Source organism: Episyrphus balteatus, chromosome 1, assembly GCF_945859705.1.
Source record: "Episyrphus balteatus chromosome 1, idEpiBalt1.1, whole genome shotgun sequence".
Taxonomy (NCBI): domain Eukaryota; kingdom Metazoa; phylum Arthropoda; class Insecta; order Diptera; family Syrphidae; genus Episyrphus; species Episyrphus balteatus.
In genome coordinates, this window is record NC_079134.1 from 157,598,136 (window position 1) to 157,622,050 (window position 23,915).

At 32.2% G+C, this 23,915-nt stretch overlaps 5 protein-coding genes across 5 annotated transcripts; 2 read left to right on the forward strand and 3 right to left on the reverse strand.

Moving 5' to 3' along the window:
- Nucleotides 1-771: 771 nt before the first annotated feature.
- Nucleotides 772-2,284, forward strand: LOC129911591 (uncharacterized). Its single transcript, XM_055989428.1, has 5 exons — nucleotides 772-957; nucleotides 1,015-1,414; nucleotides 1,478-1,580; nucleotides 1,639-2,171; nucleotides 2,268-2,284. Exons 1-5 carry the CDS (start codon nucleotides 772-774, stop codon nucleotides 2,282-2,284), a joined length of 1,239 nt encoding a protein of 412 aa, XP_055845403.1.
- Nucleotides 2,285-2,427: 143 nt separating this feature from the next.
- On the reverse strand, nucleotides 2,428-3,216 carry LOC129906238 (uncharacterized). The gene is made up of 3 exons (XM_055981916.1): nucleotides 3,057-3,216; nucleotides 2,855-2,985; nucleotides 2,428-2,788 (listed from the first exon to the last, which is right to left on the reverse strand). The coding sequence occupies exons 1-3, from the start codon at nucleotides 3,128-3,130 to the stop codon at nucleotides 2,460-2,462; spliced, it is 534 nt and encodes a 177-aa protein (XP_055837891.1). The 5' UTR covers nucleotides 3,131-3,216; the 3' UTR covers nucleotides 2,428-2,459.
- Nucleotides 3,217-4,090: 874 nt separating this feature from the next.
- LOC129921069 (ras-related GTP-binding protein C) lies at nucleotides 4,091-12,191 on the forward strand. The gene is made up of 5 exons (XM_056002715.1): nucleotides 4,091-4,304; nucleotides 4,466-4,933; nucleotides 11,280-11,498; nucleotides 11,570-11,712; nucleotides 11,773-12,191. Exons 1-5 carry the CDS (start codon nucleotides 4,302-4,304, stop codon nucleotides 12,101-12,103), a joined length of 1,164 nt encoding a protein of 387 aa, XP_055858690.1. The 5' UTR covers nucleotides 4,091-4,301; the 3' UTR covers nucleotides 12,104-12,191.
- Nucleotides 12,192-14,060: 1,869 nt separating this feature from the next.
- On the reverse strand, nucleotides 14,061-16,340 carry LOC129921068 (calponin homology domain-containing protein DDB_G0272472-like). Its single transcript, XM_056002714.1, has 4 exons — nucleotides 15,494-16,340; nucleotides 15,299-15,428; nucleotides 14,934-15,215; nucleotides 14,061-14,861 (listed from the first exon to the last, which is right to left on the reverse strand). Exons 1-4 carry the CDS (start codon nucleotides 15,928-15,930, stop codon nucleotides 14,232-14,234), a joined length of 1,479 nt encoding a protein of 492 aa, XP_055858689.1. The 5' UTR covers nucleotides 15,931-16,340; the 3' UTR covers nucleotides 14,061-14,231.
- Nucleotides 15,983-21,087, reverse strand: LOC129911597 (uncharacterized). Its single transcript, XM_055989441.1, has 7 exons — nucleotides 20,771-21,087; nucleotides 20,538-20,697; nucleotides 20,276-20,463; nucleotides 17,524-17,706; nucleotides 17,334-17,442; nucleotides 16,045-16,343; nucleotides 15,983-15,988 (listed from the first exon to the last, which is right to left on the reverse strand). Exons 1-7 carry the CDS (start codon nucleotides 20,849-20,851, stop codon nucleotides 15,983-15,985), a joined length of 1,026 nt encoding a protein of 341 aa, XP_055845416.1. The 5' UTR covers nucleotides 20,852-21,087.
- Between the last annotated feature and the right edge of the window lie 2,828 nt (nucleotides 21,088-23,915).

The following is a 23,915-nucleotide window of genomic DNA, read 5'->3' on the forward strand; positions in this document are numbered from 1 at the left end:
TCTGGATGTAAAATTGTCAAATGTCAAAAATAAATCCAAATCCAAAATAGTTATCCCTATGAAAATAGTTAAAAAATAGTTAAAAATTACTATTTTTTTCTCTGTGTGATAGTGAATATTATGGATTTGGATTTATTTTTGACTTTTCAATTTCTTTACATCCAAATGTATTTTTTAAACTATTGAATAATATGGCCGTTACCAAGCCAAACGAAAAATAAAGGTAAGTTTACATCATATTGGTTTGGTTGACAATAGGTTGTATGCGGTAAAAATGGATTATGTGCGGTTAAAATGGAAGAAATAATTGAATTTATAAAACAAAACAAGAATTTATAAAACTATACAAGCTCTTCCGAAGCTATCTGTCAAATCTCAAAGCTTTGGTAGAGCTTTGGTAAAGCTTCGTTTAAGCTTTTTATGGACCTTACAAGTAGATTCTTATAAAGTGTCAAACTTATATAACGTTACCCTTTTTTCATGCTCAACAACGTTGCTAAAGTTAAAAAGAAGGTAGATTCTGTAATACCTTTAACGAAACTGAAATGTTATACTATGTTTCCACTGATCCTAAAACCGAGATTTAGCTAAGTAGATTTAGAATAAATCTTGAAGTGTTTTCACTGGCCAAATCAGATTTATTTTGACATTTCTAAGATTTATTTTGACGTTGGTCTGTGACATTTCACAATTCACAAATCACAAAAGGAGATCATCAAAATTAAAACTTTGCAATATTTTTTTTAAACTTTTCGTGATTTTGATTTAAAAATGAATTTGGAATTATTATTATCCCATTTGCTAACCCTGCAAAGCAATGCTGCAGTGATAAGCAATGATCTCAATAGACGTATTCTTTTATACAGGAAAAAACGTCAACAATGTTTACTAAACATTTTACGAGCCTATAATAAAAAACAAGCATTACTGAAGACCAAGAGAATCGTTTGGACAAAAGTAAGTTGAATATCCTACACAATGGTTAACAGTCTTATTAAATTAAGAGTCTTTCAGACGCGTACTAGTAAATTTTGGGAAGAAGACATACCCAAAAACGACGACCAATTTTTCAAAGAAAACTTTCGAACTACAAGGGAAAATTTTGAAATTCTGTGTTTCCATCTTCGAAACTTAAAAAAAAATGACACCCAATTTAGGAAGTCCATACCACTTCCTAAAAGAATAGCGATAGCCTTGTATACACTCGGTTCCTCCGCAGAATACCGAAGCGTTGCAAATCTTTTCGGAGTGGGAAAGTGCACCGTCGGCAACATTTTACATGAATTCTGTGAGGAGGTTTGGAAGGTGCTACATCCAATCTATTTATCTGCATACCCACTCACTGAAGATAAAATAAAAGAAAACGTTGAGGGGTTTTCAAAGTTAGGCTTTCCGCAATGCTTCGGGGCTATAGGTTTGTAGATTCATTCATAATTAATTACTAAGTTTTTTCTGACAGCTAAACAATCATTTTCAGATGGTTGTCACATAGAGATTCGACCCGCCGCTGAAAATGCAATAGACTACTACAACTACAAGGGTTGGTATTCAACCGTATTACTAGCTGTTGTTGACTACAGGTTAAAACATTTCATTAAAAGTCTATTTTCTTTATTAACTTTTTGTAATGAAATTTAGATACAGATTTCTCTACATCAGTGTTGGCAGTCCCGGGCGTTGTAACGACTCTTCAATTTTCGAAAACTCATCCTTGAAAGTGCACCACCAGGATCCAATACTCAAGGCAATGTCAAAAAACTTATGCGATGTGAATGTACCAGTCGTCCTTATTGGTGATTCGGCTTTTAGATTTTCCGACATTTTGATGAAACCGTATCCATATAGTACGTCTCTGACACCAAGACAGAAAAATTTCAATTTTCATCTTTCCAAGAGTAGAAGAGTGGTTGAAAATGCTTTCGGTCACCTGAAAGCCAGATTTCGACGAATTGGAAAGGGGTTGGACAACCACATTGAGAACACAAATCTCATTATAAAATCCTGTTGTGTACTTCATAATTTTTTAAACTCGCATAGTGATGAAATTAATTCTCAGTGGTTGCAACGCTCAACGGAAGCTACAACAAGGGAACAACCAGAGTTCAATTCCATCATAAACGATACAAACCCAACTGCAAATAACATCAGGAATGCAATAAGTAATTACTTAGGTGAGTTTCGGAGTATACAAAATAAAATAAAACCAAGTTCGCAATTCATAAACAAATTATATATTTATTTTTTTTGTATATGCACATGCATTTAAGGCACTCTTCATCCTTAAAAAAAAAGATAATTTAAAAAAAAAAACTAAAGTAAAAAAACTTAATTCAATTTAAAAAAAACTTAAAGTAGCAAAAAAAAAAACAAAACAAAAAAAAAAACAATTCATAATTTAACAAAAACAACATAAATATTAAGCACAGCACAATTAATTCATATCACAATATGAAATGAAATTAGTTTGATTGCATACGAGAAACTATTTCTCGTTGCACAACTTCACAGGCTGTTGCAATCCTTTCAAGGATTGCATTACTTTTTCGCTGCTCTTCCAGAATCTGCTCGTCAGTTTTTTGGATATTTTTTAAATTTTCCGAGACGATTGCATCCAGTTTGTTGCATTCCTTTTTGGTTTCTGACATTTTCCTTTTTTTTGTTACAGGTCTTGGCATGGATGAACTGGATGAGGGCCCTGGATCTTCTAATACTGATAGAAGAATTTCTTCTACGTCCTCAGTCTCATCAGAATCAGCAGCCTCCTCCAATGACTGAGAACAATGAGGCTCTTAAATGAGAAAACATTTATTCAATAACTTTTTTTAAAAAAATAAATTAATATTGTTTTGCCTACCCGCAACGCTTTCTTCCACCAAATTGGATGTATTATGAATGGGAAGCCCTCCTAGAATGGAATGAATTTTAGAATATAAATTCCATTCCGATGGGGAACCACCAGATGGTCCAATAATTTTTTTTTCCTTTCTGCAAGTAAATATTTTCAAACGGCATTAAAAATCTACATAATATGGATTTCAGGAACGTATGGGACTTACTTGTAGCGATTGGTGAGGTTATGTATTTTAACTCTGATTTCTTCAGGGGAATGTTCTTTGATGGCGACAGCCATCTCTTTGAAAATGTGGGAGTTTTTACGGTTCCCACGGAGCTGGGCAATTTTGTCGGCCCAAATCTCCACCAACAATTCCTCCTCCTCTTGCCGCCACGTCTTTCTTTTTTGCTTTTTGGATAGCATCTGCAATTTTTTATTTATATTATATCAATTTTATAATTTATAAGTTAAATTTATATGAGTACTTACGTTTATAAACAATATTTATGTCTGGCTGTGTTTTTAAATTTAAATTTGATTTCGATTGTCAAGAAAAAAAAAATGAAATGACATTTGACAATGAGTGCGTTCACAAAATTAGGTATGTTTCCTTCAATATTAGAGAATGGAATCATTCAGCCAAGTAGATTAGAAGAAGATTTATTTTAAATCTACTTTTTAGGAGATTTAAATTTGTATGGTAAATCTCAGGATTTAGAAGTAGATTTAGCTCTAAATCTCGAAAAAGTGGATTTAGGCGTAGGTGGAAACGTAGTATTAGTTTTGTTTCGCACCAACGACAATAAAAAATTCCGTTGACAGTGCCTTTGTATGTGCCTGGCTACACAGTGATTTTTCAATCGATTGAAACATCACATGCGGTGGCCACACACTGTTGTGCCCAATCACATTCCACTTTTACATTTTCTAGGAAAAAACGTCAAAAAGAAGAAAAATTGAGTAATGGAACTGTACCTACTGCCCTCAGAAAATTCAGTTCCCTTCGTGAGCATCTTCCTCCTTAAATCCTCATCCCTTTTGCCTACAAACTCACTGCTTAGGTGATTGAAAAATCAACGTAAAGCCAGGCAATATGAGAAAATTTTTAATAAATTTTGTCTCATTTGCTCTAATCGAAACGGGCCTAAGCTGAATATAATTGTGTTTCCACCTTAACTACTGTCTATCATCTTAAAAAGCTGAACAAAATTTTCAAGCGAATTCATTTCTGATACACATGTCACTTTAGCCCAAAATTCGCTCTAAAATCAGCTGATATGTTGTGATTTGTGTGAAATGCTACGAAGTGGTTTATTTGGAAAATCAAGTTAAAACAAAGATAGCAAAAGAAATCGACAAAACAATAAAAAAAATACTATATCACGAGTTTAATATTTCATAATTCTATACATCTTCCTAATTGGATGATTTATTTCACACTTGTCTATTCTCTCGTTGGAAACTCAAAATGGTAAGTCCAATATTTTTCCTCCTATCTGTATTTTTTTATTAGACCACGACGACGTCACATTGTCGTCGTCGTATAGCCAAAGCCCATCCCTACCATTTAAGATGACTACAAGTGATAACACAAAACAAAAAAATTCCATTCATTTTCATCTCCCTAAATAGAGCTACCAAGACGAAGAAGAACAAATTGGCTATCATGTTGACTCATTCCCCAAGGATTTTGGCTACGGGGCATTCGAACCGGACAACGATAATCAAAGTGTTAGCGAATCCAAGCCGCGCATCCTCTTAATGGGATTGCGTCGATCTGGCAAAAGTTCCATTCAAAAAGTAGTTTTTCATAAGATGTCTCCCAATGAGACACTGTTCCTCGAGTCGACAAGTAAAATTGTCAAAGACGACATCAACAACAGCAGTTTTGTTCAATTTCAAATTTGGGATTTTCCCGGCCAAATTGACTTTATCGATCCGACCTTTGATTCGGACATGATCTTTGGCGGTTGTGGAGCATTGGTTTTTGTGATTGATGCCAAAGATGATTACAATGAGGCGTTGACTAAATTCAAGAATACCGTTATTAAGGCGTACAAAGTCAATCCGCGAATAAAGTTTGAAGTTTTTATACACAAGGTAAGCAAGTAGTCTAGTTTTATTTAAATATTACAATCAACAAATGACTGGGAAACTTTACACATGTCCGTCTACTCTATAACTAGATTATACAGTTGTGTTCAAAATAATAGTAGTGCCTGCAACAAAATAACACTTGTTATATTTACGGTGCTTCTATGGTTAAAAATTTAATTTCTTTGATGTCAAAGTTTGTAACGGTCAATTACTAATAAATGTATCGTAATTTTAAAGTGAAAAAGAAGGTGCCAAATAATTTTTCAATGATTTTTGGTTGTTCTTTCGAATTTGACCTGTTCAAAATAATAGTAGTTAAAGTTATTTTTTAAGAATTTAATAGCGGTTTATAACTTAGAATATTTATTTTTGGTTTAAAAGTAAGTACTCATATAATTTGAATAATTTTTCAACAAAAAACGATTTGTTTCGGTTTTAATCTATTTAAAGTTCGAAGAGCAAAACACTGCAGTTCGGATAACGGAAACTTATACGAAAGCTGCTTGAAGAAGGGAAAACCTACTTGGAAATTCAAGTTTATATTAGGATGCTCCCCTACAATGGTAGCCAATGCAATAAAGTCAACGAAAGACCCGAAACGCGCGGTAGAAAAAGAAAAAAGACCGCCGTAGATGACATGAGTAATGTCCAGACGAGCAAAGTTGAGCCTTCTGCATCGTTGTTTCACATCCAGAAGGCTTTAAGCCTGGATTACAGTGCAGTGAAAATTCGGAGGCGAATGTTAAACACTAATTTGTACGCTTGAAGTCCACGAAAAGTTCAGCGAAACATGTTAAAAAGCGTATCCAGTTTGTAAAAGACCACATAAACTGGCCAGCAAAGTAATGGCTTAACATATTGTTTACTGATGAGAGCATATTTGTCCCCTTTGGTGGTACTGGATCTCCAGAATACGTCCGACGTCCACCCAATACGGAATATGTTCCAAAGTATACGACGGAAACAGTTAAACATGGAGGGTCGAAAATTTAAGAATTTAAACATATTTCTTTGTTAACAGCGGAACTTTTCGTGGACTTCAAGCGTACAAATTAGTGTCTAACATTTGCCTCCGAATTTTCACTGCACTGTAATCCAGGCTTAAAGCCTTCTGGATGTGAAACAACGATGCAGAAGGCTCAACTTTGCTCGTCTGGACATTACTCCTGTCATCTACGGCGGTCTTTTTTCTTTTTCTACCGCGCGTTTCGGGTCTTTCGTTGACTTTATTGCATTGGCTACCATTGTAGGGGAGCATCCTAATATAAACTTGAATTTCCAAGTAGGTTTTCCCTTCTTCAAGCAGCTTTCGTATAAGTTTCCGTTATCCGAACTGCAGTGTTTTGCTCTTCGAACTTTAAATAGATTAAAACCGAAACAAATCGTTTTTTGTTGAAAAATTATTCAAATTATATGAGTACTTACTTTTAAACCAAAAATAAATATTCTAAGTTATAAACCGCTATTAAATTCTTAAAAAATAACTTTAACTACTATTATTTTGAACAGGTCAAATTCGAAAGAACAACCAAAAATCATTGAAAAATTATTTGGCACCTTCTTTTCCACTTTAAAATTACGATACATTTATTAGTAATTGACCGTTACAAACTTTGACATCAAAGAAATTAAATTTTTAACCATAGAAGCACCGTAAATATAACAAATGTTATTTTGTTGCAGGCACTACTATTATTTTGAACACAGCTGTATGTAATCAGAATGTGTAGGTTGGTGGTGGGTATAGAAGGGCGATTATACTTGAAGTGGGTAATGAGAGATAGCTTTGTGTTGAATTGTTTGCTAATAAGAATTCAATTGGTTGGTCTTATCGGAATTTATAATAACAACAAATGTATGCTAACTTGTCTGGAATGTTAGACATGAATACAATCTATCGACAGATTAGAAACTCTTGTTTTTATTTACAGCCGATGTTTTGTTTGCATGTTGTCTTGATAAGTTAATCTACTAACATTTTGTCTGGTATTGCCGGTATAAACCTGGTCAAATATTTGGGAATTTTAAATTTTTGGATTAAACTTTGTATTGGTATTGTTTAACGCATTGTTTCGACACTTGAGATTTAAAAAAATTGGAAATCAATAGAATTGAATGTTTTAAAATAAAAAAGGGGTCCATACCAGAGATCCAAATGAGTATGTTCGAACCTGTTCGAACAATTTCAATTTTTTAAAATGATCGTTTGTGCTCGATCGTTTTCTCTCTATACTCGTAAATCATCTTACTCATAAACAAAAATACTCACAAACAAAACCATACAAATTGTTTGAACACTTGAGTATACTCGATCCTCAATACCCACGGACAAAATTACTCGTAAACAGATCGAATGTTCATAAACACTAGGCTTTACTCGAAATGATCGAAAGTGATCGAACGTGATCGAAAAATCATGAACAGTTTGAACAATGGGCGCATTCACAAACCTAGGTGCTACGTAGTCGACTCGTTCTGATTGGCTGAAAAGAGCTAAAAAATTAGTTGAAATTTCCCCTCCGACGTAGTGTAAAAATTTTCGACTTCAAAGCTAGCTGACATTTCTCAGTCAGCTGTTTGATGGAAACAAATTCTATTTGAATTTTAAATTTGGTGGAATTGATGAAAAAAGCATATAAAATAAAATTAATTGTGCTATTGTGCAGTATGTGAATATAAATCAGGAAATTGAGGAATTTCAGAGAAAAAAAGCTATTTAAACCACATTTTTTTTTATTGCATCTGTCACCTAGCTTTGTAGTGCAAATTCGCATTCCAAAAGCTAGTTGAAACTCGACTACGTAGCACCTAGGTTTGTGAATGCGCCCAACGAAAACAAACCACTTCCAATTTCTATCTGTTCCATATTTTTTTTTTTATTTAGGTTTTGAGGGTTTGTGGTACAACTGCAATTAAATCAGGTTATATTAATTTTACAATTGTGGTTTTAGAAAGGGTTTATCAATGACTGAGGACATAAAATAAAAAAGTAATTAACTGGGAATGCCCAGTTAATTTCTGCAATAATAGGAACTTATCCTTAAAAAATATGCAATAATGCGATTAGGGATGATTGTTTTTAAAACAAATTACTATTTTTTCGGGTAGGTATATTGGGGAAATAACAAATCTGCATATAAATATTTTAGTTCAAAAGTTAATTTCTTTCGAGAATAATATTTAAATAGTAATCTTCTGAGTTCATTTAAAAAAGGAATAATTTTATAAAAAAAAAACAAAGCAAGAACAAAGTATTATCTTAAATCTAAATAATAATATATTTTCTATTTGTGACAAAAGAAACTGCCGAAGTAAGGTATGGGTACGGTGGCCATATTTCTAGGAGCGAAACCCGGGACAGATAAAAAATTCGTTGTCTAACATTAAGTTTTATTTAATTTTTCTTTTTTTTCTGTATTTTATTTAATTTTATTCTAATATGTTTTTCTTCATTTCATTATCTTGTCAAATTAATTAATTTAAATAAAACAAACGTAATTTGCTTTTGTGTACCAAACTGATTCTCTTCTTATTTATGCTACAAGAAAAACCACCCTCGAACACTATGAACATTTCCTTTTCAGTTCGAGTAAAATCGATCACATTGATCATGAACATTTGTTCACGATCATTTTACTCGATTTTACTCGAACAGAAAAATGATCGTTTGAACTCGTTTGAAATGTAGAATTACTTACGAGTCATCATACTCGTAAACAGGAAAGCTCGAAAATATTTGAGTTGTGTTGATTCTGTTTGTTCGAGATCGTTTTTTTCGAGTAAGTACTCGATGTTCGTAAACAATACTCAACTCGTTTGGTTCTCTGGTACATACTACCTCAAAATGCATAAAGCTCAGAAAACATTATAAAATGAAAATCAAGATCTAAGGTAATCGTTATCACAGAATATACAGATCTTAGAGTCACTTTCAGTTGCAAGTAAAGTCGACTCTAAACGATACAATCGTTGTGTCGATAATAAGTGTGTGTTTTTTTGGCAATGCTATCCGCAGTAGGATTTCTCAAATAGCTAAATTGTACGTACCAAGATTAGAAAAAAAGAAACTTATTTACAAAACCTATCCGCAGCTTGATTTAGCTTATCGGCAGCTGCGTTGTTTTTGTAACACATGTTAACACTAACTGCCGATACATATAGCAAAGCCAAAAAAACACAGCCATTGTACAGCGGTCTTGGAATGGTACAATAAGCCTGGTATTTGGTGTGGTTGTGAGCTTCTGAAAGTTGCCCAGATATCGGACTTCAACTTTATATCGAAAACTTTAATTAATTTAAAAATATGTAAATTCAAATAATTTAAAAAAAACATAACGGTAAATGTTGCGTTAAATTCGATATAAAAAAATGACATAGATTTGTTGTCGGTAGCAAGTATGATTTTAAAAGTTTTTCTGTATGATTTTTGTTTTTCAATTTTTTTATTTGATATATTTGACAACAAACGAAGATAAATCATTACATTCCTAATGAAATCGGGGAAATAGAATAATGTCGGATTTGTATGATATAAGAAAATCTTTCATGTTGTATGAAATGTACATATATGTTGTAGAAATTTGTAGCCCCCAGATTGTATATTGTGTAAGCTGTAAAGAATCGTCATGCTAACACTGACCCAAATTGTACCATCATGAAATTCGCAAAGGAATAAAAATGAATTAGAAAATGTGAAGGCAATATGGAAACAGGAGAGCTTCTTTTCAAATTAAAAGAATTAAAGTGAATTCCTAACGCATAGAAACAAAAAGAAAAATGTTGATATTTTTTATTGATTTTCGATAGGCTGTGAAAAATGAAAAAAAGAAAACCAAAAGCATGAGGACGATACATTCTCCTAGTTTAATTTTACTAAATATTTTGTTTTAAAAAAATGTTTGATTTTGGAAATGGAAATTTCGGAAGAAGGCTAAAGCTTAAAACTTTTCTTTGTTTAACTCTTCTACGATTTTTTGTTTTATATGCATGTAATGTTTTCCATTAATGGCACAAGTTGCTAAATAAAACTCAACAAACAAATAATATTAGTCACTAAGCCAAAAACTATAGTTTTGACTTTAACTAACAATATGTCAACAACGGATTACTTAACAGAAAATTCTAGGATACATTTAAAAATTCTATTTTATTTTCTTCAAACAAAATAAATAAAGTCAATGTTGTTTGAACTTTTACTTGCGATTTAGGAACTATACAAGATGTCCCAAAAGAAATAAATTAAACGAAATATGCTGATAAGCCAGTTTAAGGCCTCTCAGAATTTGGTTCATCCCAATTGATTAAATGCAGTTTTTGTGAAATTTCGAAAAATTCCTACTTTAAAACAGTGTTTTCCTTCCACCACCCATAATTGATTTTTGATATTTACAATTCTTTCGCTAAAACAATGTCTAATAATTGGAAACAATTAATATCAAAATATTTTTTCAAACCACTTGTGGAATAAACATGGTTCGAGTTTCGAAAAAGAATTGCGAAATATTTTAATAGCAATTTTATTCAGTTGCCAGAGGAAAATTATATCATTAAAAAAATAATAGTTGCTTGGTAAAAGATCAGCCCTATTCTGCTATTCGATTCACGTGAATCGAAGAAATAACTTTTTTGATCTCGTTAAATTGGTTTTGTAAAACGTTTTTCTTTCGATGGCAAATCGTTGCATTCGTGCACTTTAAAATTTTAAAGAAAAAATATTTGTTTTAATTTAGTTTAAACCATCTTTAAAAAGGCCTAATTTTTTAGACTTTCACGTGAATCGAATAGCATAATAGCGCTGTATATGTATGTGAGAGTAGGAAAAGGAATAAGAAGACATTGATAAATTTATTCAGAATCCCTCTTATTTAACTGGGCTGGAATCGGCTATGGTGATAGTTGATTGTCACTTTTTTGATTGCCACTTTTGACCATCACCTATTCTTTGCTCTGAGTAAAGTGATTACCAAAACCATACAAGTGCAGAGATTTCTATGAGTATCAATTCACATTTAAATATTCTATATTCTTTCTTCACAAGAAACTCAACGAACTAAAATTTTCGTATAAGTTTAGAATATAATGTAGTTCGCTTTTGAGGATTTCAATTAAAATAGAAAGTAAAAGTGACACCTAAATAGCTGTCACCTACAAACCATAACAAAAAGGTGATCGTCACTTTGATAATCACCTTACGTGGAGCAAAAGTACTTGTTGTGATGATCAACAATCACCTAAGCCGATTCCACCCCTGGTTTTTGAAAGGCAAATACCAATGCGCCTATATCAATTAAATTATTTAACTTTGTACTTGTTATAAAAGAAAAATAAGTGTATATAAATGTATTCTAAGGTCGACGGAATCAGTGATGATTCAAAAATGGAATCACAACGTGACATTCATCAGAAAGCCTCTGATGACCTCAGCGATGCTGGCCTCAATCAAATCCATTTAAGCTTCCACCTGACATCAATTTATGATCATTCAATTTTCGAGGCGTTTTCAAAAGTAGTTCAAAAGCTAATACCGCAATTGCCAACACTGGAAAATCTTTTAAACATTTTAATTTCGGTAAGTTACTTCTATTCAAACAAATGTCTTGTGAGTAAAACATAAATTATAAACAAATTATGTCTTTTAAGAATTCTGGCATTGAAAAGGCTTTCCTCTTCGACGTGGTTTCAAAAATTTACATTGCTACTGATTGTTCTCCAGTGGATATGCAATCATATGAACTCTGCTGTGACATGATTGATGTGGTTATTGATCTATCCAGCATATACAGGTAAGAATGATCATTTTAGCAATACATGCAAATAATCAAAAAATTATGATTTCATTTAAGTTCTGAAGAGACAGCATTCGATTGTAAAAGTTCTAGTCTAATAAAATTGAACAACAGCACGATACTCTATCTGCGGGAAGTGAATAAATTCCTAGCTCTTGTCTGCATTCTGCGTGAGGATAATTTCAGTAGGCAGGGTGTAATCGATTATAATTTCCTATGCTTCCGCGAGGCCATAAGTGAAGTATTCGAGCTGCGAATGAAGAATCAGAAATTGGAAACCCTAGACGAACAAGACGAAGAGGAAGAAGAAGAAGATTATAAGAGTGCAACCCTTCTCAATGGTGGAAACTCTATTGTCAACTCAGCGAATAATTCAATCATTACTTAAGAGATTACAAACAAAAAATAATAATAATAATTTGTTAACTTTCTTTATACTTTATTCATCAACGATTAAAAATTGTTAAAAACTATAAGTTTTCATTTGTTTATCACTAATGCTTCTTCATTATTATTTCAATACCCTTTCTTATTAATTATGTGCCTTTGTTTTTTCTTTTTATTAATCCTTGATTTGAAAATATGTGTAAAAAAAAACAAAATTGATTGTTTTTTTGTTTTGTAAATTTATTCTTCCCTGTACAAAGCTTTTAGCTAAATATTTCTTTGTTATTATCATACAACACAAACAAAAAAACTGCTTAACAATTAGCAAAAATACACTGTATAATCTTTTTTGTAGTAAGTTCGCGGGCTTAGTGATTAGTATTTTTCTAAAAAATTAAAATGTCAAAAAAAAAAACAATAAAATCATATTAAAAAAAAAACTTAAGTACACAAAAATTCGAACAATTAAAAAATATATTTAAAATTGGGCGATGAGGTTTTTCTTATACATATTTTTCTTTTCAGTAATGATTGTGGAATAGATAAAAACGTTCATCGTCAAATTCTGAAAACTACTTGCTGAAAGATGGAAAAATTCATACTAAAGCCGACTTTTCGCGAATCGATTTTTGCCGTGCGCCGTAGCTTTTCGGCGTAAGTCGACTCGTGTGAACGTGACAAATTCCCATAAAAGAATCCTAGTCGTCTTTAGCCGTGCGATATACCGAAGCAGGTTTGCTTGACTTTTTTTTCGTTTTACTTAAGTGGGTTTAACTGAATTAACAACCAAAACTTAGAAAAGTAGAAGAGAAAGATTTGAAAAAATAATCAAAGTTAATATTTTATAGAAGTGGAAATTTCTCAAGGCAATACCTAAGGATAAATTGTGGAAAAGTGGAAAAAGATAAAAAAAATACTTGAAAAGTGTAGTATGTAGTATTACAGAAGAGAAAATAGCCAACAATTTATAAATGGTGTCTTATGGCCCCAAATAGAAAAGTGTGTTGAAAAATTAGGACTTTTTAATGAAACAAATTGCAAATACTTTTTTTCAGGTACTGATTTTATAGATTTTTCAAGCTCTTTTGATCTTTTTAATGAAAACTATAAATCTTACAAACAATTTGTTGATCTTGTGGTAATTTAGAAACAAAAATGGGCTTTATCACGAATTCTTTTTGTATCGGAAATTTGCTACGATTCCCAAAAAAAAATCACGAAATCCGTTCGTAATAGAAAATTTCATACAAATCGTCACTACGATCGGATTTTGTGGTGGTCCATTACGTAATACGAAACGAGCAAGTAAACGATAATGAAGTAAACGACAATTACGACAAAAAGCAGTTATGTAAAACGAGAAAGTCGTTTGGACAAACTAAACCGAAAAAAATATTTGTTTGAATCTCAAATGCATTCTAACGGCAGACGCAACAATGTTACCTTAACGAAAAGTAAAGTCAAACGATAGGCAAATGGCAGTCGTACTATCGAGTATCGTTGAAATAAAATCATATCTAATCGGAATTGCGTTAACGTTTTAGGGAAATCTTGAAAAACAATTGCTTAACAATTGCTCAAATGATATATTACAAACTTCATCATAAATTTTTATTTTGATGGGTATCCGAATCACCAAACATCGCTGATCAAAATCTAGATACATTTGCTATTTGCCGTGTTTTGGTGGTACTCAGTAATTTAGTGAGTAAACATTTTTTGCTCTTAACACCAGCAAAATCGTTTATTGTTTATAGGGTCACAAATGTATACGAATAAAACACGGCTATTGTCATAATCAATAGAGGTTTTCAACCAAGAACCCATAACCCATGTTTAAATAAAAAACTCTAAAAATTTTGTTTCCGAAACAAACAGTTTCTCTTAATTTTTATTTTTTTTTTAATTTTTTCATAATTTTTTTTTTCTAATTTCTATTGAATTTATAACAGAAATATATCGAAAAAAAGAACCAATATTAATTAAAATACAAAAAAAAACAACGGCGCACTTAGAGACAAAGCATTCATCAATATTACATAAATGATATAATTAAAATAATAAACTTAATAAATTTATAATAAATGAAAAATTGAAATAAAGTATATATTATATTTATTTATTTTTGTTTAGTACTTGGGCATTTCCGAGTAACGTGGCGGCGTTCGCCAGATGGCACTGGAATTGCGTTTCAAATAACGTGCATCGATATTGGGGAATATAGCCTTCAAGTCGGGTGTCATCGGTTGCACCGAAAAGAAACTATCGATAATATCCGATGACAAATATGCCTGACATGTAATACAATCGGCACGAACTGAACTCTTGCTCCATTGTGGTGGTTTGGGTCTTTTGTATGATGCCTTGCCTTCTTCATCTGTTGAATCATCACTGTGCAGCATGTTAAAGTTGTATTTGGTGACTTGTTTTGGTGGTGGGGGCATTTTCCTCATCTGTTCCAACAGCTCTCGTTCTTGTCGTGCAATTTCTACTTGATCTGGTTTCGATTTAGTTGCTGCAGCAGCTGTTGCTAATCTCTGCTTTTGTTCTCGTTCCTCTTGAAGTTTCAAATTGCGATTGATTTCTTCGAGTTCACGTTTCTTTTGTTCCATTTCGAGAGCTTTTTTGCGGTTCTTCTCTTCGCGTTCTTTGACAAGCTTTTTCAGACGTTCAGCTCGTTCTTTTTCTTTTGCCTCACGTAGTTGAGCAGCTTGTTGATGCTTAAGTTCGCGTTTCTTTTTACGTTCATCTGCCAATTTCTTTTTTTTTTTTTAAATAAAGGAGATATTTTGTAGGTTTGATGGATTCTAAGAAAACATTCAACAACTTACCTGTAGTTTATTGAATCCCTTTTTCAAATCGTCTTCGCTGTTTTCCCGTGACAAAGATTGCGATGAAGTTGAGCTTGTCGACTTTAAGTTTGATGCTGAAGTCTGTTTGGATAAAGGGAATGGCATTGCTTTTGACGCACTGTTGGGTAATTTTTTTGCATTGGAAGCGTTGGGTGTTACATTGGATTGTTGTGTTGGCGTAAGGAATCTTCCAAGAAGAGGCGCGTGTGGCTTTCCAATAACTGGAGTTGTATTCGTCATCGATTTGAGATCTCTTATGCTCTGTTAAAAAAATTTAATTTATTTAATTCAAAGAATCTACAATTTTAAAGAGGAAATCATTTTCATTATTATTCCATACTCACTGGCAACTCTGGTTCCGAATTCTCCTTAGCCTTTCGTGCTCTAGTCTTTAAACTTACATCAGTTGTAGCTTTTTGTGCATGGTTTTCGAATGCTTCAACCTTCTTTTTAACTGGACTTTGTACACATGGACTGAAAATACAAAAAAAATATTCAATTAACTTCACTTGAAACAATGATATATTTCTTTGACATACTTAAACAATTCATTGCCCTTTGATTTGGCTTTCAAGACCTTTGCCGATTGTGGTGGTGGCGGTGGTGGTTGGATTTTAGTCGGTGGCATAAGTGGCTTTTCAAAGGAATCATCTTCAGTCATAATGCTATCATTTTGTGGCGGTGTTCTAACATCGAATGTGGCATCTCCAACATTTGCCAATGGATTCTTATTGGGATCATTTGTGATTGTTACAGTTGCATTGGGATTATTGCCCAAATTGAATGTAGCTTGCGCTGGCATAGCGAATGTATTATTTACTTGATTGGTTACAAATGTTGCATCACCACATGCAGTAACCATTGTGGCATTGTTAGTGGCAATTGTTTCATTGGCAACAACTGCCGGTGTAGGTGTGGCAGTTTTTGATAAGGATTGCTTCGGTGTAGTGTCGACTTTTTCTGGCTCTTGTGGCATTTTATCAACAGCATCTTCATAAACAGAAGCTGGACGCGGTCGAGCGGCCGCACTACCGCTACGAGTGCGTGTTGAAACTGGTGTTGGAATGTTTTCTTCTGATTGCAGGCTAACACGTTCTTCTTTGATTGGGCGATGATTGAAAGCCTTCTTCTTTCGAGTGCGTTTGCCATTGGCGCTATTTGCATCAGTTGATGTAGTATCAGAATTTGTTGTAGTTGTTTGAAGAGTTTCTTCAGTGAATGCAGTTGCTTCGTTTTTAAGAATAGCAACTGAAACTTCAACTGGTGGTTCTGTGACAACGGGAGCAACATTCGGTGGTGTTTGTTCATTTTCTTCAACACCAGAAGTAAAACTAAGTTTTTCCTTTTTGATTTTGATAACTGCTGTCTTTGACTGATCTTTTTTGGATTCTAAAAAAAAAAATATTATATTTTCCAAATCAAACGGGATATTTTTTGTATGAAAATCGGTTGAAAATAAGCTAAGTTTTTAATGATTTCAATTCAGGCAGGAATTTGAACATTTCGGTACAAAACTAAGAATGGCCTAATCACGGAATACGAAGTCGATTTAGGAGGCGAATTTGAAATTTTGTATTATTGTTTTCGCTTTCGACCGAACCCCACATGCGGAGCTGTAGTGTGAAGCAGTAGAGTGGGAGAGTTCCGACCCCATCCGAGATCATGACAATCGTCGATAATGGAGAAGAAGAGAAGTTTTCTCTTTCGACCATATCGTTTTACCTTCCCATGGATTTACGACACTTTTTCCTTAGCGGATTTTTTGTTTAGAACGACGAAAGATATTTTTGCTGGTGTTTTTAATAAAAACTTATTGAATACACTTTTAGTTGTTTATTTTTTTTTTATTTATTTAAAGAGGCTTGTTAGTTAAGAGTCGGGGACTGTGAGCGCCACTCTAACTAAGGTCTAGTACTCAGATCTGGTTTAAAGCTAACTTTTTTTTGTGTCTAATTTTCTTCACTTTTTTTCATGCCTTAAATTCTTGCAGAAAATGTAGGTACAGTTGGAAACAAAGTGCTTTTTAGCAGGAGCTGACTTCAACTCGACTGAAATTCTAGAATACATTTTAGCTGGACTTTTATATTGAGGAAAATTTTTGACTGACAAATTTTCTCGCAAAAAAATAGTAATTCTTATTCTTACTACGAATAAACGAAAACAAATCATCTTCATACAACTCTTTTTTTTCTAAAAATCTGTTTAGTTAAATGGAACCCTACCAACAAATGTGAGTTGAAAAAAAAGCCCTTGTTTCTTTTAAATAGATTAAATAGATGAAATTAGGGCAAGCCTGCATAATCAAACTATCAAGTCAAATTGAAAAAAAAAAAAAACTTAATTAAAAAGAAAAGTAGCAATAATAAAAAATTTACTTACTCTTTTTGGAGACCACACTGGATGTTGAAGAAGCATCTTCTTCTTCAGACAAAATATCAACAATTGGTGCTTCTTTGTCAGCAACAACAACTAGAGATTCATCTACTACCTAAATATTTAATTAAAAAGTTAAATCATTGTTTATTAAATTTGAGTGCTCTGGGAGATCAAACTAAACGACTCGTTATACCTTTTTAACACTTGAAACTGAAACATTTGAAGTTTCCATGGCATCTGTTTGAGATTTATTCGATCTTGATGACTTCTTTGGAACAATTTGTGAAGGACGAGTTTCATTTTCTTTTTTAATTTTTTTAGCCGTCTCATTTGGATTATCTGGACGTCTCAACTTGGCATTACACGATGGTTCTTTCTGCAAAAGATAATACAATTAATATTGATAAACTACTCAATTCGAGGGGCCTATTTCATAAAACTATTAGTGTTGTACTTGTAGACTTGTAGTTCTAAGCACAAATAAAGTATGGAGTTTTAGTTTTCTGTTTCATAAAAATTTTCATTTATTTGTAGTCCGGCGAAATCAAATTATTTTGCTTCTAAAAAACTACAAGTAAACAAATAATCAACAAATATTCGAACATTCTGCAGCAGCAGCTAGAGATGAAATACATATTATGATGAATATTTGTGAAATATAATAAACATTATTGGCTTTTAGCTATTAGCTTGATTTTTAATGATTGGTTTTGCTATATTATGGTCTTAACATTTAGTTTAAATAGTAGGCTATAGAAAAGTCTATGTTGCTTGAAAAAAAAAAGATACAAACAATTGAAACTGAGTTGAATCAGTGTTGTTTTGTTAGTTTTAGAATAGCGAAATGATACAAAATTCTTTTGAATTAAAATATTGATACACTAAATATTATTTGGCAATACCATTATCTAAAAAAATATTTTTGTCAAAAAAATAGTTTTATTGCAACTTTCATCAAAAAAGCTTAATAACTGAATTTAATCTTCATTGTTTTTCCGCGTTAAGTGGGGAAATCCCAACGGATCTTTTTGTTTTAAGCGTTATATAAAGCATCATTTTTTCCTATGTAGTCTTCAAACCCATGCACTCCAAATCCAATTGAGTAGGTAACAAAAAATGTAAGCGCATTTTTTTCCGCGTCGTGCAACGTAACTCAAAAACTAATGAGGCTATCGAAATTAAGGCTATTAACTCGTTAATTCATTGCATTTATAAAATTAGGTATTGGTATTTTTGGAAAGATCTTTAACCTTTTATATTAATTGCGTTTAAAGTATTTTATTGACAGTTTATTTTGAAAGTTTTGCATTTATATCTATTTTTCCTTTTCAAAATGAACACTGTAAAAATGAATTTAACATCTGGATTTATAAGGTTAAACAGACCTTCAGAGAGCAGTTTAAATTTATTTCGATTGAACGACATTGGATTTAAAAATTGGATTTAAGATTGGATTTAAGTGGTGATTATTATGGATTTGGATTTAATTTTGACATTTACGGCCATATTATTCACTCTGGATTTAGTTTGGATTTAAGTTAATTTTAAATCCAATCCATTAAATCTGAATTTCATAAATCCAAGGATTTAATTTTTTGGTCATATTATTCACTTAAAAAAATTATATGTTTATTCAATAAATTTTGTATAATTTGCATTTTATCTTTATTTTTCCTTCACAAAATACGTGAAAAAAACAACTGAACACTGTGAAAATTAATTTTACATCTGGATTTATAAAGTTAAACAGACCTGCAGAGAGCAGTTTAAATTTGTTTGGATTTAACGAGATTTGATTTAAAAAATTTAATTTAAGTAGTGAATATTATGGAATTGGATTTATTTTTGACATTTGACATTGTTTACATCAAGATGTATTTTTTAAACTAGTGAATAATATGGCCGTTAAATTTCTTTAAATGAGATGTATTTTTAAACTAGTGAATAATAGTATTCCCGTTAATTATTTGTTGTTTGAAATTTAGCATTTTTGTACTAGAAAACAACATTTTACACTTTTTATTTTGATTTCTTAATGTCGAAATAAAGGACGTGTTTTATAATTATTAAAGGCAAATTCTTACATGTTATTAATTTTAAAATACAAGTTCTTGACATATAAAGGGTTAAATTGTATGTTTGAGATGACCAAGTCTTAAAGGGCATATGGAAATTCTAGTACAATAACAACGCATTATTTTTAAGTAATTGAGATTCAATTTTTTTTTGTTGTCTAATTTTGGGGAAATATATAAATTAAAAATGACTGGCACCAAGATGAATTTTTCCTAGTATATCAAAAAGTTAAGTTCAAGTTGATTCACTTATATCCTTTAAAACTAGATTAACCAAGACTGCAATGTCCTCCATTAAATCTCAACAAAATTAATACATTTTTTTCTATCACTAACACCCAAAAGTTGGTGAGGATTCTTGATTATAATGCTTCATCATTTTAGTGATATAACCTTATCCATAAAGCGCACACAAAATAAGACTCCATATTTTTTTTTAGTCTTTCTACTCTTGTAATAAATTGGCTTTATTAGTCTATCACTAATAAATATTTGCACAAATACTTTTATTAAACAGTAACATTCGCCACACTTGTAAATTTGCTTGTAGTTACAAGTCTATAGTCTACGTTACTTGTAGTTATTAGCAATGTTCCATTGGAGGTGGTAGTCTACCTCCAATCGACTCATGCTCTTCTTCCCGAGTAAATACGATTTGTATTGAATTTTTTGAAAGTGCGTTCTATTGAAAATCGCTTGTAAGCTACAAGTAGTACTTTGCCACCTCCCAAAGGAACAGGGCTATTATTTTTAGTCTATTCGAATTCTTAATGAAACATAAATTTGCTGATAATTTACAAGTTACAAGTAAATTCACAAATAATTATTAGTCTTGTATTTTATGAAATAGGGCCGAAAAGAATTACTTACGAAATTATCAACTTTCAACTTGGCAGCTCGCTGTGGACGTGCAAAAATGTGTTCCGGTTCTGGCTCAGGTTGAACATTTGCTTTTGAGGTTTTTTGAATTGTTTCTGAAGGAATTGTCTCATTGACAACAGCTTCAATTTCAGATGCAAGACTCTTTAATGATAGCCTTTGGGAATCATCACTATCTTCTGTTATTTTTTATCATAAAACAAGAATTTAAAAAAATGCAAACAAAATGTAAAATAATGAATTTTTGGTATACCATCTTTATCAACGACAGCTGATAAGCGTTTAGGGCGCTTCTTCATTTGTTGTGGAGATGCGGCAATTGATGGTGCTGATGCCGAAGTCAGACTTTGCGAGATGTTTGCTGTTGCATCTGTCGGCCCAAACAATACTTCTTGCATTTTCATTTGTATCAACTATTTTTCATAAATAATAAAATAAAAATCATTTTTTTTTAAACAATTTAAATATTTTCTGTTTTTTTTTTACTTTTATTTCATTTTCCCAGTCGGTTTCGCATTTTTTTGCGCGATTTATTGTTTGTAGTAAATTTGATTTCAATTCTTCCATTTTGTTTGTTGGGTTTTATTTTCTTTTTTTGTTAAACAAAAAACAATATTGTATTTTGGAAACAATACACAAATGATTTATTTGTATACGAAAATTATTTAAATAACTAATTTTTGATTGCAAATAATAGAAATAACTTAAATAAAAATTATAAATTAAAAAAAAGGGACATTCAAAATGCTTGGAACAACGAGAGAGTACCCACCGAACCGACGACGACGGGTGAGAAAATTTACAAAAATTTTCAAATTTCCTTCAACTGACGCGGGAAATGGAATTTGTTGTGTCAAACTGGAAAGTGTAATGTGGAATGTAGATTAGATAAAGGTGGAAACATATTTTTGAAACAGGTTTCAAGGGGAAGTTCACATTACTAAATTTGATAGTTTGTCCGTGTGGATACACCCCAAAACAATCAAATGTGAACATTTTCAACCCAAATCGTGATTGCTACGAAAAAAATGTGTGGTTTATGTGAAAAGAAGATCTTATGAGAGAAAAAAATAATAGGGGTATTCACGATTCGATGCAAATGGTCTTGTATCGTTGTAAAGGTGCAAAAGTGTAACATTTTCTTAAAATAGAACAACCAAATATACAGACTACAATTTTTTTTACACTTTTAAGGCTTGGCCACACCGGAGGGTATGCGGTAGCGGTACGGGTAGAGGTAACGGTACTTGTATGAAAAAAATTTCAAACTGACATATCAACGTTCAGATGTGGAATTTTTTTCATACAAATATCGTTACCGCTACCCGTACCGCTACCGCATACCCTCCGGTGTGGCCAAGCCTTTACACTTTTGCTATACCCCAACCCTATTGCAAAAATAAAATACAATGGTGCAAAATTTGTCTATTGTAGTTGTAGTAGTAGAAAACAAAATTTTGCATTTTTAAGGCTTAACTACATTGGCTCCAAAAGTGAAAAAGTACAAAAGTGAAAATTTTCAAAAGCATTTTTGTATAGTTTTTTGGCCTGAAAAATTAAAACAAATGATGCAGAAAGCTTATTTTTTTATCTAATCAACAATTTCCATACTCTTTTTCACAAAACAATTGTGTTAGCCAGAAAAAAAATATTTTCACTTTTGTACTTTTTCAAAAAGTGGTGTATGTAGTTAAGCCTTTACACTTTTTTGTTACACCGGATCGTGAATACCCCTAATTTCTCTTTCTGTAAATTTAAGGTCATTAGTTTTGTCAAAATTAGTTTCATTTTTTGTCAAAATTCGTTTCATTTGCCATTGAAAATTTATTTTTCACTGCAGCCCAAATAATAGCAGTGTTTTATTTATGAAACGGTTAAAGGGTTGGCAACACCGAAGGGTATATGTGGTAGCGGTACGGGTATTTGTATGAAAGAAAAAATTCCAAACTGACACATCAACTTTCAGATGTGGTATTTTATTCATACAATTACCTTTAATACTACGTTTCCACCTACCCTAAATCCGAGATTTAGCTAAGTAGATTAAGCACAAATCTCGAGTTTTATTCTAAATCTCGGATTGAAAGTAGGTGAAAATCTTAGATTTAGGGTAGTTGAACCCAAATCTGAGATTAAGCGAAGTAGATTAAAAATAAATCTCGAGATTTATTCTAAATCTACTAAGCTAAATCTCAGATTTAACGTAGGTGGAAACATAGTATTATACTACGTTTCCACCTACGCTAAATCCGAGATTTAGCTAAGTAGATTTAGCACAAATCTCGAGTTTTATTCTAAATCTCGGATTGAAAGTAGGTGAAAACCTTAGATTTAGGGTAGCTGAACCCAAATCTAGGTTTTAGCAAAGTAGATTTAAAATAAATCTCGAGATTTATTCTAAATCTACTTAGCTAAATCTCGGATTTAGCGTAGGTGGAAACATAGTATAAGACTGGTACCGTGCTGAATGTGTGAACTTTTTATATGGGGTAGACCTGTTTGTCTAATTTACCATTTTTCCAGGTTTACCAAGAGTTTACAACGTTGCATGAATACCCCTTATTTATTTGGATCTGCAACAGGATCAAGTTTACATGTAAAACAAAAACAACAATTAAAACAATTAAAATTAGTTCCTAAGTAGATGGCTTCTGTTCGTCGATAGGGAGAAAAATAAGAAATGGAGCATGAATTAGATAGTAAACAAACATGATAGAAAAAGAGATGAATATAAAAATCTGTATCCATATTGATTTAGATCATTTTATTTTGTAATCATATGCATCATTGGTCATAAAATAATTAATTAAAAAAAGAAATGTGGGAAAGTATTAAAAATTGTTAAAGGCTTGGCCACACCGGAGGGTATGCGGTAGCGGTACGGGTAGAGGTAACGGTACTTGTATGAAAAAAATTCCAAACTGACATATCAACGTTCAGATGTTGAATTTTTTTCATACAAATATCGTTACCGCTACCCGTACCGCTACCGCATACCCTCCTTTGTGGCCAAGCCTTAAAGGCTTGACCACACCGAAAGGGTATGTGGTAGCGGTACGAGTAAAGGCTTGGCCACACCGGAGGGTATGCGGTAGCGGTACGGGTAGAGGTAACGGTACTTGTATGAAAAAAAATTCCAAACTGACATATCAACGTTCAGATGTGGAATTTTGTTCATACAAATATCGTTACCGCTACCGCTACCCGTACCTCTACCGCATACCCTCCGGTGTGGCCAAGCCTTTAAGGTGTGATCTTTCCTTAAGGCTGTCCCACATTAACGACGACTGATGACAAAAAAAGAATGCCAGCATAGATTTTAGGGGTTCATCAAAACTAACATTTCAGATTCGGTAAACAGTATTACTTGGTATTTTCTGTAAAGCTTCTATAAATTCATTAAACAAACTTATCCGAAAAACAGCTTTCTTCTGTTAAGTTTTTTATAAAGTATTTAAACAACTTATTAAAAGTAGTTGTTACACAAGTTCGAACTTCTATAAGCAATTCAATTCTGAAGCAAGCTCAATACAAGCTGTATACAAAGTAGTAACTGTGAGATTTCAATCTACAGAAGCTGTCAAAATTTTAATTTTTAATGATAAAATAAACTAAAATGACTGCAAGAGTT

Coding starts and splice junctions, on each gene's coding strand:
- LOC129911597 (XM_055989441.1), bottom strand. CDS start 20,851: ATGGAAGAATTGAAATCAAATTTACTACAAACAATAAATCGCGCAAAA. Junction 17,707..20,275: donor AGTTGAAAGTTGATAATTTC/GTAAGTAATTCT, acceptor TATCTTTTGCAG/AAAGAACCATCGTGTAATGC. Junction 16,344..17,333: donor CAGTGTGGTCTCCAAAAAGA/GTAAGTAAATTT, acceptor TTTTTTTTTTAG/AATCCAAAAAAGATCAGTCA.
- LOC129921068 (XM_056002714.1), bottom strand. CDS start 15,930: ATGCCACAAGAGCCAGAAAAAGTCGACACTACACCGAAGCAATCCTTA. Junction 15,429..15,493: donor AAGGGCAATGAATTGTTTAA/GTATGTCAAAGA, acceptor TTGTATTTTCAG/TCCATGTGTACAAAGTCCAG. Junction 14,862..14,933: donor AGGGATTCAATAAACTACAG/GTAAGTTGTTGA, acceptor AAAAAAAAAAAG/AAATTGGCAGATGAACGTAA.
- LOC129911591 (XM_055989428.1), top strand. CDS start 772: ATGAATTTGGAATTATTATTATCCCATTTGCTAACCCTGCAAAGCAAT. Junction 958..1,014: donor AGAGAATCGTTTGGACAAAA/GTAAGTTGAATA, acceptor AGAGTCTTTCAG/ACGCGTACTAGTAAATTTTG. Junction 1,415..1,477: donor GCAATGCTTCGGGGCTATAG/GTTTGTAGATTC, acceptor AATCATTTTCAG/ATGGTTGTCACATAGAGATT.
- LOC129921069 (XM_056002715.1), top strand. Junction 11,499..11,569: donor TTTTAAACATTTTAATTTCG/GTAAGTTACTTC, acceptor ATGTCTTTTAAG/AATTCTGGCATTGAAAAGGC. Junction 11,713..11,772: donor GATCTATCCAGCATATACAG/GTAAGAATGATC, acceptor ATTTCATTTAAG/TTCTGAAGAGACAGCATTCG.
- LOC129906238 (XM_055981916.1), bottom strand. CDS start 3,130: ATGGCTGTCGCCATCAAAGAACATTCCCCTGAAGAAATCAGAGTTAAA. Junction 2,986..3,056: donor AACCTCACCAATCGCTACAA/GTAAGTCCCATA, acceptor ATTTACTTGCAG/AAAGGAAAAAAAAATTATTG. Junction 2,789..2,854: donor GGTGGAAGAAAGCGTTGCGG/GTAGGCAAAACA, acceptor TTCTCATTTAAG/AGCCTCATTGTTCTCAGTCA.